The 13,718-nt window shown below is 39.6% G+C and overlaps 1 protein-coding gene and 1 pseudogene across 1 annotated transcript; both read left to right on the top strand.

Annotated features, from left to right (window-relative positions):
- The first annotated feature begins 318 nt into the window (after positions 1 to 318).
- On the top strand, positions 319 to 2,035 carry LOC137727700 (berberine bridge enzyme-like D-2; annotated as a pseudogene).
- An 8,701-nt stretch (positions 2,036 to 10,736) lies between these two features.
- On the top strand, positions 10,737 to 12,491 carry LOC137727678 (berberine bridge enzyme-like D-1). Its single transcript, XM_068466503.1, has one exon. The coding sequence runs from the start codon at positions 10,737 to 10,739 to the stop codon at positions 12,456 to 12,458; it is 1,722 nt and encodes a 573-aa protein (XP_068322604.1). The 3' UTR covers positions 12,459 to 12,491.
- Positions 12,492 to 13,718: the final 1,227 nt, after the last annotated feature.

The raw sequence follows: 13,718 nt of genomic DNA, 5'->3' as shown, positions 1-13,718 counted from the left end.
CAACTCAAGAATACATAGGGACGTGTGTGAATGGCTAAAAATTGTGTGAAAATCAGTCTCTGAAAAGAATATGGTAATTAAGCAAGTATTTTACTTGGTTCAACTTACAAATTTTTATTCAATTGCCGGCCGCATGCATGTCACCCTTACATTGATCTCTTCGTCTGTTTGTCCTGATTGTATAACGTAATTATTCTCATATTTTTTTTTTCTTCTACATTAAAATTTAAAATCCACCTCTTTTGTTTCTTTTGGTACCATATGCATATATACAGCTTCAAAAATTGACTAAGGAACCGATCGAGGTAGCAACTAAACATGGCAGAAAGAAATCGATACACGATTCAATCCCCTCTCTTGTTTATTATGTGCCTTCTCGTTCCTTGTTTAGCTGAATTTCCGGCGGACCAAATCACTTTTTGTTTGACGCTTCATGACATCAACAACTTTACCACATTCCCTAACACGGAAAATGAGTCTGCAGCTTACTACAAGCTGCTCAACTTTTCCATCCAAAATCTTCGTTTCGCTGATCCTGCCCTTCCTAAGCCAGTAGCCATCATACTTCCCGAGAGCGTTGAGCAGCTAACTCTGTGTCATGCTCCAGACAAGGGTTGTTGGAAATCAGAGTAAGGAGCGGCGGACACAGCTACGAAGGGACATCATCCGTTGCTGTGGACGGAGCTCTGTTTGTGATATCGACATGATGAACTTGAACGGTGTGTCGGTGGATTTGGAAACCGAAACTGCATGGGTGGAAGGAGGTGCAACGCTGGGTGAGACATACCATGCGATTGCCCAAGCAAGCAATCTTCATGGGTTCTCCGCCGGGTCATGCCCAACTGTAGGCGCTGGAGGCCATATTGCTGGCGGTGGATTCGGACTCATGTCGAGGAAATACGGACTTGCAGCCGATAACGTGGTGGATGCACTACTTGTTGATGCAAATGGACAACTGTTAGACCGACAAGGCATGGGAGAGGACGTGTTTTGGGCAATTAGAGGAGGTGGTGGTGGTGTTTTCGGGATTGTCTATGCTTGGAAAATCCAGTTGTTGAATGTGCCACAAGTCGTAACTGCCTTCGTAGTGTCTAGAGCTGCTTCTGCTGCTGCAGGAGGAGGAGACAACGGAATCTTTAATCATAATGTAGCAAAGCTGGTAGACAAGTGGCAACACATCGCACCTTACTTGGAAGATGATTTCTACTTTTCGTGCTTTGTCGGCGCTGGGTTGCCAGAGGTCAAGACTACTACCGTTACTGATACTAGTAGTACTAATATATCAGCTACGTTCAAAGGGTTTTATCTGGGTCCAAGAAGCAGCGCCGTGTCCATCCTAAACAAAGTTTTTCCTGACTTGGGTGTTGCAGAAGAAGATTGCGCAGAAATGAGTTGGATCGAGTCCATCGTGTTCTTCTCCGGCCTAAGTAAGGGAAGCTCAGTGTCCGACTTGAGAAATCGATATCTGCAAGGCAAGGGATTTTTCAAAGCGAAATCGGATTACGTTAGGACCCCAATTTCTTACAGAGGGATAAGGGCAGCCCTGGAAATACTTGAGGAGGAGCCGAAAGGGTACGTGATTTTAGACCCTTATGGTGGGGTTATGCATGATATAAGCAGCGAAGCCATTGCATTTCCTCACAGAAAAGGTAACCTCTTTACAATTCAGTACCTGGTGGAATGGAAAGAAGAAGATAATCACAAAATAAATGACTACATAGAATGGATAAGAAGATTCCACAATGCAATGACAGAGTATGTTTCATGGGGTCCTAGGGCTGCTTATATCAACTATGTTGACCTCGACCTCGGACTGATGATGCGGCAGCAGTTTCCTTTAAATAATAATTTGGTTAAGGATGATGAATCTGACGCTGTGGAAATTGCCAGGAATTGGGGTGAAAAGTACTTCCTAAATAACTACGACAGATTGGTGAGAGCAAAAACACTTATTGATCCAACCAACGTTTTCAGGAATCAACAAGGGATTCCTCCGATGTCGTCATCTTCGTCTTTGGTGGTGCTCGATCATTAGGCGCACGTACGCACGCAACGCAGCTGAGTGGTACGTACGTTGTGCGTGGTGGTATATATGTGATGTCTGCGTAGTGCAATTTGTATGCATATGATGATATGCTAATACTACTATATCTATATATATATAGCATATTAGCTAGCATGGCAGCTGCAGTAGATGAATCAATATACAGTATATATCCATCACTGGTCTATAACAGGCATACTTTTGTGATGGTCTGTTTGTACTAAAATTTGACACAAATTCACTTTTTTGGGTCAAAGTCAAATTTTGGCATTTTGTGGGGGGTTTTTGTGCAATTAGGCTAATTTGCAAGTGATTTGTTTAATCAAGACAATTGCATGCTTTCTTATTGCAAGTGGATTTGAACGGTGGAATTCGTCTCCATAATGTGAAGTCGGCAACGCAACTACTATCAATTCTCTGTATAAAGAAGCAGAGGCAGAAGGATTAAGGAGATTGAACCAATCAATCAAACAATTCAACTCAATTCAATACCCTGCTGTGCTATTTTTTCGAATAGTGTCGATTTCCTTATACTCTCATTTGCATTTCTATTGCCATTGTATTTACTTATTTCACTAACAGTATTTATATTTCCAGTCCAGTCACACTTACTTTCTTTACTTTCCTCTATCATATACACTTCCAGCAAACTTGCCGTTACATATTGTTATATTTCTCCACATAAGTAAAGGCTTTATTAAGGAAAAGAACGAACCTTAATTTGAGCCACTCCCACTCACTCAATCTTTCAAATCCCATCTACTAGTGGTAATTAGTAGTGGCACACTCGTAATCACCAATTTCTTGTACAAGTAAATTCCCCGTCTACCCACGAGGCCCATGACGAATTTAGGGGGTGAACAAATTGGCACGCTAGGTGAAATTTATCATTTTTTTATAATAAACACATTCATAGAAACTATGATAGGCTAACAAATGGCTTTGAGTATCAAAGTGTTGCCAATGAGTACATAGAGCAAATATATGAGATCCCAACTAATGGTCATCCGGACGAAGAGCTCTACAATGAAGATATGGGCAAGTTAGCGGAGAAGTTGTCCAAACTCCAAGTGGCAAGCACCAAATACAGCGAAGAGGCGACCAAGTGTTTAGAAAGGATGGAGGAAAGCTACAAAACTTTGGAGAAAACTATGCGAAAGTTAATAAATCAAATGTGTCAAATTCCCTCCATAAAACGAACTCTTTCTCCCACCACCCAAGAAGAACAAATTCTACTTATTGATGAAGGCCACTCAATGAAAAATCCATGAAATGAAAATGGTTGGAATGTAAAAAATGTCAAGTTTGTACCCGATTATGCATTATCGGTTTGTTTCTCATATTTTTCTAGATATTTCTTTAAGACTATTGTAGTAATTATCTTGTGAAAATATTAAAATGAGCTTCAAGAGTGTAGATTGAAATCATGGACTTTTCTTCCTCGGGTCTGTTCGGGATCCTCGTATTGAAGAGTTTTGAGTGTATTGGGAGAATATCTTCCAGTATTTCGCGCACATGGAGGATCTTAGAGTCCAGCCTGAAGAAAGCAGGTGATGATGGGGTAAGGGATAGGATCATAGTGCAAAGCGAAGATTGATGTGATAAAGGCCCGTGGAAAGCTTTTGTCCTATTTCAAAGGATTTCAAGCGGCTAAAGGATTTGGCATGCAGAGTGATTGGTGATAGAGATATAGTATTAGTGATTGTACACTTTAGATGTTGACACTTGTCTAAATCTTAGATAGGTATTAGGCAGTTAGTTTGTTCGAAGCTAGGGAATTGTATAAGTACTTCATTCATGTAATAACTTCGTCACTAAGGAATCAATACAAAGACGTAGCTTAAGCCTTCATCTCTCTCTCTCGGCAACATTGTTCTTACAACTTCATAGTATATACATTAAAATGGTAGCGATCGCCATTGAAGCTCACAGCTAAAGCTTCGATCCAAGCCTTACGAAACTCTGATTTCTGCAATTTTGTCTTCTCTAAATCTTCTACTGCCGTTCAACGTATTTGCTTGACATCTCTTTGCCTTCTTCAATTTCTAGCATATTGCGGTCAAGTTTCTGCTTCTGTTTTCTTCGACTACTTCGATTCTTGCACACAAAGTGTTTGCTGTGAGTCTGTGAGGTAAAATCACAACTACAAAATTGTTGTGTTCTTGATTTTCCAAGGGAAAAATGGTTACCTCTTCTCAATTACAGTTGCTTCCTATAACTGCACTTGCGTCTTCAATTTCTACATCTGCGAATGTTAAACTTGATGCTACGAATTACCTGAACTGGCATTTCCAAATGCAACTACTGTTGGAAAGTAATGGAATTATGGGATTTATGGATGGTTCTCATCCCTGTCCAACTCGTACTTCATCTTTAACTAAAGAATTTGGTGTAAATTCCTCGAATTCATCTCCTTCCACAAATTGTGATGCATACTTAGTTTGGATGATGCATGATAGGACACTTATGCAGCTTATCACTACTTCATTATCTTCAGTGGCTATGTCCTGTGTGATTGGCAACACTAGTTCTAAGGATTTGTGGACTCGATTGAAGGAGCAATTCTCCACTCTTTCTAAGACTAGCATATTTCAGATGAAGTTTAATCTTCAGAACATTAAAAGGGGATCTGATTCCACTGCTCAGTACGTGCAACGGATCAAGGAGGCTAAAGACTACCTCTCTGCTGCTGGGGCGTACTTTGCTGATGAAGATATTGTCATTCTTGTATTGAATGGATTACCAGCAGAATACAATATTTTTCAAATTGTTATAAGAGGAAAGGGAGAATGTTATTTCATTGAAGGAATTTAGGTCTCATTTACCTATTGAGGAAGTCATCATTTTGTCCAATACAAATGCACCTTTTATAGGTATTGGAGGCGGGCTATGTGTTTTTCAGAGAAAGGGTGCAAGGATTTTGATTATGAAAAACGATAGTTATTTTATAGAACTTGGGGATGGTGATTACATGGATCCTAAGAGTTGGCGGATGTTTGCGGTGTATGCAAGCATGGATGAGAAGAAGATGAAAGATCAATGGAGAAAGCTCCGGAAAAGAATAAGCTATACGGACGGGAAGTGCCTAGTGATCTGAGATTCTAATGATATAGTTGATGACGAAGAAAAGGAAGGGGGTAACTACCGTTCCATGGCGAGCGCAAGGGACTTAAGGGATTTTTTGGCATCTAACGGACTACTTGATTAGGGTCTTGAAGACCACCCTTTTACCTGGAGGAATAAGAGAGATGATGGTCTGATTCAACAGAGGCTAGATAGAAGGGTGGCCACATCGGGATGGATTGATATGTTTCCAAGAGCTAAAATATCTCATGTGGCACTTGAGGGGTATGATCATTCTATGCTTATTCTGTTATCTGATGGCCCAACGGGTCGATCGCCAAGACTGTTTTTCTATGATTCATGTTGGGGGACAAAATCAGGAGTACCATACTTTTGTATCGGATTCATGGGAGGAGAAGATTGATGGGTCACTAGCATTTCAAATTTGTGAGAAGTTGAAGGGTACTCGGACGCGGTTACACGATTGGAAAAAGAATTTAGGAACAAATTCCCAACGGCGCATTACAAAAATCAGGGATGAGATAAGGAGGGGCATTGTAGATGGACTGATGCCGCATGAAAGATTTAGAGCTAAAGAGAAGGAATTGAAGGTTGCATTAAATGAGGAAGAGAAATATTGGAAGGTGAAATCACGGAACACGCAGTCACGGGAGGGTGACAAAAAAAAGGAAAATTTTTCATGCCCAAACGGTACAAAGAACAATGAGTAATAGAATTCATGGGTTGGAAGATAAAAACGGAATTTGGCAGAATGAACCTTGTAATTTACAACATGTGGCTATTTCTTACTTTGAAGAATTATTTACGTTTGATATGGTTAGAAGTGAAGGGGAGGTCATACAAAGTGTTGAACAGAAGGTGGGGGATTCTGAGAACGCAGAGCTTATTCATTCATTCTCTGACGAAGAGATCTGAAGTGTTGTTTTTCAAAATCCGGCGACTAAATCACTTGGTCCTGATGGTTTTACTGCAGGCTTTTTTCAGGACAATTGGGAGGTTATGGGTGCAGATATTATTCGTATGGTCAAAGCGTTTCATCATTCGAGGAAGCTACTAGAGAAATTGAATCATACTAATATTGTGCTTATCCCAAAGGTCCAGAACCCACGATCAATGACCCAACTGAGACCTATTTCGTTGTGCAATGTTCTATATAAGATTATTGCTAAGGTGTTGACTATGAGATTGAAATGAGTGATCGCACAAGTAATTATTCCTACTTAGTCCGCTATTGTTCCGGGGTGACAAATTCATGATAATATATTGCTGGTGCATGAAATTCTCCATTCACTCAAACAAGGGGTAGATGATGTGGATGGGAGTTTGGTGGTTAAACTTGACATGGCAATAGCATATGACCAGGTGGAATGGAGCTTTTTGTTGAATGTTATGGAGAATTTAGGCTTTCACCTTACATTTTGTGGTTGGATTTGGGAATGTATTACAACGGTATGAAATAATGTGTCATTAAATGGTTCCCCGTATGGATATATTAAACCGAAGAGAAGGTTGAGGCAGGGTGATCCGATGTCGCCATTTTTGTTTCTTTGTTTCTTATTTGTGCGGAGGCGCTTTCTTCATATATTAAAAAGCAGGAAGTGGATGGTGTGATACATGGTATGCAGGTTTCGGCAGATGTGGAGCCAATTACACATTTATTTTTCGCAGATGATTCGGTAATTAACATCCCGGTTGGTACGTGCAAATAAATGGAAAGGGCTATTTCTCAATTTTGATGGAGAAAGCAGTCGATGAAGAATGGGTGTCACTGGGTGGCGTGGGACAACCTGACGATGAGTAAAGGGAGCGGGGGCTCGGGTTTTAGAGATTTGATTTGCTTTAACTTGGCAATGCTTGCAAAGATTAGTTGGAGGGTATTGGTGCTTGCGAAGATGCTCAGAGATAAATTTTTCGTACAACCTCATTTTTGCAGGCTAATGGAAAAAACTAATCTTCTTGGGGTTGGAAAGATTTTTACTTGGTGGACTACTCTTGGTGAGAGGCTTTCGGTGGAGAGTTGGGAATGGATCGGTGATTAATGCAGCAAAAGACCCTTGGATCCCAAAACCTCATTCCTTTAAACCTATGATGCTACATAGGGGGATGGCACCGAAGGTGGATATGCTTATTGACCATCTTAGTAAAGAATGGAAGGCACAGCTTTGTGTCCGAGTTGTTTGAGGTTGAGTTCGCGAAGCTTATTAAGGCTATCCCCATTAGTAGAAGTGGGTGTGACAATCACCAAATATGGCACTATACTAATAATGGGGTGTATAAAGTAAGATCAGGATATTTTGGAGCACTGGAGATGTAAGATGAAGCTGTGTTTAACGATAATCGAATTTTGCCTCACATCACTGTTGATTTGTGGCAGCGCCAGGTTACAGATTTTAATGCGGCTACGATTGAAGATGATGGAGCGGGAGATCGAAGGAGAAGGCAGGAGGATGCAAGGAACAAATTTCAGACTGAGGGTGTTGTGAATGGATGGCGAAAATCGGACTTTAGAAGCTTAAAATTGAATTGTGATGCGGCTTGGAGGAAAAAATCAAGGATATGTGGTGTGGGGTGGGTACTACAGGACTTTCCTGGGATTCCAAAGATGGCGGGTGCGAAGGGTGGGGATAGGTATTTATCGCTTATTATGGCTGAGGCGGCGGCAATTCATAAGGGGCTTGAGATGTCCATTCAAAGTGGTCTTCCGGAGTCATGGGTGGCGCTAGAGGTGGAAACCGATTCGAATGGGCTGATTCAAATGCCCAATAAGGAGATTCAAGTGGCCGTATCAATGGAGGTTTATTTGGTTAATATTTGGTCTATGATGCTTTCTTTCCTGTCAATGAAGTTTATCATGACTCTTCGTCAATGTAATAATGCAATGCATATGGTGGCAGCGTACGTTCATAAGCATGACGGGCGTTTTGGCTAGGATGAGTTAGGACCAGAATTTCTGTTTAATATCTTAGCAGAAGATGCAAATGTATATATTCATATTTGATTGATCAATATAATTATATATTTTGACAAAAAAAAAAAAAAATGCACCTTTTATGACTACTATGGTGGCTAGTCACCCTAATTCTACTTAGAAAAGGCCTAGACAATCTGGTTTTATCTCTGGTGGCTTTAAGCAATTCAATAACAATAAGAATATGGGCAAGGGCAGGTTCAATGAAAATGCTCGAAAGTTTCAACCAAGATCATACTATCCCACTTAGACACATGTTTTGCAAACACCATCTCCTGGTGTACTTGGTCATTTTCCAAATCAATATTCCTTCAACCTTTCTGCTTCACCAATGATCACTTGTCAACTGTGCAATGTTGATGGTCACTCTGTAGCTTTTTGTGGATCTAAAACCACCACACAAACCCAAGTGTCAAATCTATGGCAGATTTAATCACAACACTGGTTTTGTTTCTACAATGAGAAAGGTCCCGACTTCATTGGTTCTGGTTCTAATTCCCAGTTCTCTTAGATGCATTCTTACTCATCACAAAGATTCTCTCCTTAGTCTTAGTTCTTAGGCAATCAATTTCAAGCTTCACCTCAACCTATGCAAGCTATGCATACAATGGTCTTTCAACCTTTATCACAGACATTATCTTAGTTCACTCCACATATTTGGTTGACTAACTCAGGTGCAACCAATCATATGATTGCAGATCTTAACAATCTCTCTTTGGCATCACCATATCCTTTTAATGAAACAATTCATATTGCAAATGGTGAAGGTTTGCCTGTTTCTCATATTGGTAGGACTATTCTAAAACCTTATGTGCATCCAATTAAATTGAATTATGTGTTGTATGTTCCAAAACTTACACAAAATCTTCTCTTTGTACATAGAATTTGCTTGGATAATAATTGTTGACTCATTTTTTATGCCTTATGTTTTTAGATTTAGGACAATACCATAGGGATGATACCATACAAAGGTTTGTGTAGTAATGGACTCAACCCAATTCACTCCCTAACTCTTCCTGGTTATGCAACAAATCAATTTGTTGTGCAACACAAAGCTTTTGGCCAGCTTGTCAACTCAACCACATAGCACAATAGGTTAGGGCATCCATCCAATTCAATTGTATCCCTTGTGTTACTAAAATTACACCTAGCATGTACTAAGGAGTTTAATCCTAGTATGTACCAAAGTTGCTTAGAAGGGAAATTCTGTAAATTACCTTTCCAGCCTACTGTCAATAAATCTATAGTACCATTTGAAATAGTACATAGTGACCTTTGGGGTCTTGCACCATGTATTTCAGTAGATGAGTTAAGATACTATGCCACTTTTATTAATAAATGTACCAGATAGTGCTGGATATTTCCATTAATAAATAAATCAGACCTTTCTGCCACATTCATTTCCTTTGATTCATATATACTCACTCAGTTTAATGCAAAAGTTAAAACTTTCAAGTGATGGAGGGGGTGAGTACATTTCCACTAAACTTGAGTCTTTTCTGTTAGATAAAGGTATTTCCCATAAAAAATCATGTCCCTATACACCTGAACAAAATGGGTTGGCTGAGAGAAAATATAGGCATGTGATTGAAACTACAATCACTTTGTTACAAACGGCAAAATTACCTTCCCAATTATGGTCATTTGCTTGTCAAACTGCCATAGACCTTATCAACAGAATGCCTAATCCCGATTATCAAACAAATTTCTATTTGAATTATTATTTGATTGTGTTCCAGTTATATCTCATCTGAGAACATTTTAGTGTGCCTGTTATCCACTTCTAAAACCCTACAATACCTCCAAGTTTCAAACCAAAACCACAAAATGTGCTTTTCTAGGGTGTGCATCCAACTATAAGGGGTTTATGTGTTTTGAAGTATCTAGGCAAATAATATATGTGTCTAGACATGTGGTATTTTCTGAGAGGGAATTTCCTCACACAGACTTATTGGCAACAAACAACTAAGTCACAGGTCATCCGTGTTCCAAATATTACACAACATGTGAGTCATATTCCAATTGTTACTCATGATAATGTGATAGTGTCACCTGCTTCATCCACATGTTAAATTTGGATATTAGGCATCAAAATTTGGATATTTGTAGACTAGGAATAATAAGAACTTACTTGACTTATATTTCGTTATATTTGGTTATGGGTTGTAAAGCAATATAAAGTACACATATAAATGGATGGGTGAGAGAAAGATAGAAAAAGAACATTAATGAAATATAATTCCAATATGTAAGGTCTATGAGTCATCTCATATAAAGGGAATGTAATAAAGCATCAATACTGATTGATCCAAATTAGACAAATCCGTGTATAGAACAAAAAATCAAGAGCCCTGAGCTAATAAAGACTGAGAAGGATGACTCAAGAATAAATTTAATTGGAGGCTCTCTTGTAAAATTCAGACCTAATCATTAATCAAGAAATGATGGAAACGACAGAACTTGTAAATGCATAAGATTCTATTGAAAATGAATCCTAAGGATTCATTGCGTAGGATGGCGGAACGAACCAGAAACTTATTCATTTATTCTGAGAGGTCATGTCATAGACTATTCATTTATATCATGATAATGTGATAGTGTCACTTGCTTCATCTACCCGAATCGAGGTAGCAACTAAACATGGCAGAAAGAAACCGATACACGATTCAATCCCCTCTCTTGTTTATTATGTGCCTTCTCGTTCCTTGTTTAGCTGAATTTCCTGCGGATCAAATCACTTTTTGTTTGACGCTTCATGACATCAACAACTTTACCACATTCCCTAATACAGAAAATGAGTCTGCAGCTTACTACAAGCTGCTCAACTTTTCCATCCAAAATCTTCGTTTCGCTGATCCTGCCCTTCCTAAGCCAGTAGCCATCATACTTCCCGAGAGCGTTGAGCAGCTAATAAACTCTGTATCATGCTCCAGACAAGGGTTGTTGGAAATCAGAGTAAGGAGCGGCGGACACAGCTACGAAGGGACATCATCCGTTGCTGTAGACGGAGCTCTGTTTGTGATCATCGACATGATGAACTTGAACGGTGTGTCGGTGGATTTGGAAACCGAAACTGCATGGGTGGAAGGAGGTGCAACGCTGGGTGAGACATACCATGCGATTGCCCAAGCAAGCAATCATCATGGGTTCTCCGCCGGGTCATGCCCAACTGTAGGCGCTGGAGGCCATATTGCTGGCGGTGGATTCGGACTCATGTCGAGGAAATACGGACTTGCAGCCGATAACGTGGTGGATGCACTACTTGTTGATGCAAATGGACAACTGTTAGACCGACAAGGCATGGGAAAGGACGTGTTTTGGGCAATTAGAGGAGGTGGTGGGGGTGTTTTCGGGATTGTCTATGCTTGGAAAATCCAGTTGTTGAATGTGCCACAAGTCGTAACTGGTTTCGTAGTGTCTAGAGCTGCTTCTACTGCTGCAGGAGGAGGAGGCAACGAAATCTTTAATCATAATGTAGCAAAGCTGGTAGACAAGTGGCAACACATCGCACCTTACTTGGAAGATGATTTCTACATTTCGTGCTTTGTCGGCGCTGGGTTGCCAGAGGTCAAGACTACTACCGTTACTGCTACTAGTAGTACTAATATATCAGCTACGTTCAAAGGGTTTTATCTGGGTCCAAGAAGCAGCGCCGTGTCCATCCTAAACAAAATTTTTCGTGACTTGGGTGTTGCAGAAGAAGATTGCGCAGAAATGAGTTGGATCGAGTCCATCGTGTTCTTCTCCGGCCTAAGTAAGGGAAGCTCAGTTTCCGACTTGAGAAATCGATATCTGCAAGGCAAGGGATTTTTCAAAGCGAAATCGGATTACGTTAGGACCCCAATTTCTTACAGAGGGATAAGGGCAGCCCTGGAAATACTTGAGGAGGAGCCGAAAGGGTACGTGATTTTAGACCCTTATGGTGGGGTTATGCATGATATAAGCAGCGAAGCCATTGCCTTTCCTCACAGAAAAGGTAACCTCTTTACAATTCAGTACCTGGTGGAATGGAAAGAAGAAGATAATCACAAAATAAATGACTACATAGAATGGATAAGAAGATTCCACAATGCAATGACAGAGTATGTTTCATGGGGTCCTAGGGCTGCTTATATCAACTATGTTGACCTCGACCTCGGACTGATGATGCGGCAGCAGTTTCCTTTAAATAATAATTTGGTTAAGGATGATGAATCTGACGCTGTGGAAATTGCCAGGAATTGGGGTGAAAAGTACTTCCTAAATAACTACGACAGATTGGTGAGAGCAAAAACACTTATTGATCCAACCAACGTTTTCAGGTATCAACAAGGGATTCCTCCGATGTCGTCATCTTTGTCTTTGGTGGTGCTCGATCATTAGGCGCACGTACGCACGCAACGCAGCTGAGTGGTACGTACGTTGTGCGTGGTATATATGTGATGTCTGCGTAGTGCAATTTGTATGCATATGCTGATATGCTAATACTACTATATATATATATATATATATATATATATATATATATATATATATAGCGTATTAGCTAGCATGGCAGCTGCAGTAGATGAATCAATATACAGTATATATCCATCATTCAATAACAGGCAAACTCTTTTTTTTTTTTTTTGGAAACTATAACAGGCATACTTTTGTGATAGTTTGTTTGTACTAAAATTTGAGACAGGATACTTGTCAGATCCTCTTTGTGAGGATTTTGGGGATCCTCCAATCATATCTGTTCATCATATGTCGTGTTGCCAATTTTTGTCAAGTACTGTTTATATTCAATTTTAAATAAAAAAATTTACAATGATTTCTGATTACACAAAATACGATAAAAGAATGTGATTGGAGGATCCTCATGGCTAAAATTTGACACAAATTCACTTATTTGGGTCAAAGTTAAATTTTGGCATTTTTGTGGGTGGGTGGGGGGGGGGGGGTGTGTTGTGCAATTAGGCTAACTTGCAAGATATTTAGCTACGTAAATTAGAAGGTTTGGGTTTACAAAAAAAAAAAAAAAAAAAAAATTAAAAGTTGGAAGGTTTGGCGTCAAAATAATTTGTTTCCTTTTTGTTTCGGCAGTGGAGTTGTGCCAAGTCCTTTGTTTAATCAAGACAATTGCATGCTTTCTCATTGCAAGTGGATTTGGGCAGTGGAATTCGTGTCCATAATGTGAAGTCAGCAAAGCAACTACTCTTAATTCTCTATATAAAGAAGCAGAGGCAGAAGGATTAAGAAGACTCAATCAATCACTCAAACAATTCAACTCAATTCAATACCTTGCTGTGCTATTTTTTCGAGTAGTGTGTCAATTTCCTTGTACTCTCATTTACATTTTTGTTGCCATTATAATTAGTTATTTCACTTACAGTATTTATATTTCCAGTCTAGTCGCACTTACTTTCTTTACTTTCCTTTATCATATACACTTCCAGCAAACTTCCCATTACATATTGTTATATTTCTCCACATAAGTAAAGTCCTTATCATTAAAGAAAAGAAAGAACCTTGATTTGAGCCACTCCCACTCATTCGATCTTTCAAATCCCATCTATTAGTGGTAATTAGTAGTGGCATGCTCGTAATCACCAATTTCTTGTACAAGTAAATTCCTTGTCCACCCTCGAGGCCCATGAC

Source organism: Pyrus communis, chromosome 3 (assembly GCF_963583255.1).
Source record: "Pyrus communis chromosome 3, drPyrComm1.1, whole genome shotgun sequence".
Classification (NCBI taxonomy): Eukaryota; Viridiplantae; Streptophyta; class Magnoliopsida; order Rosales; family Rosaceae; genus Pyrus; species Pyrus communis.
This window is presented reverse-complemented; position numbering and strand designations above follow the sequence as displayed.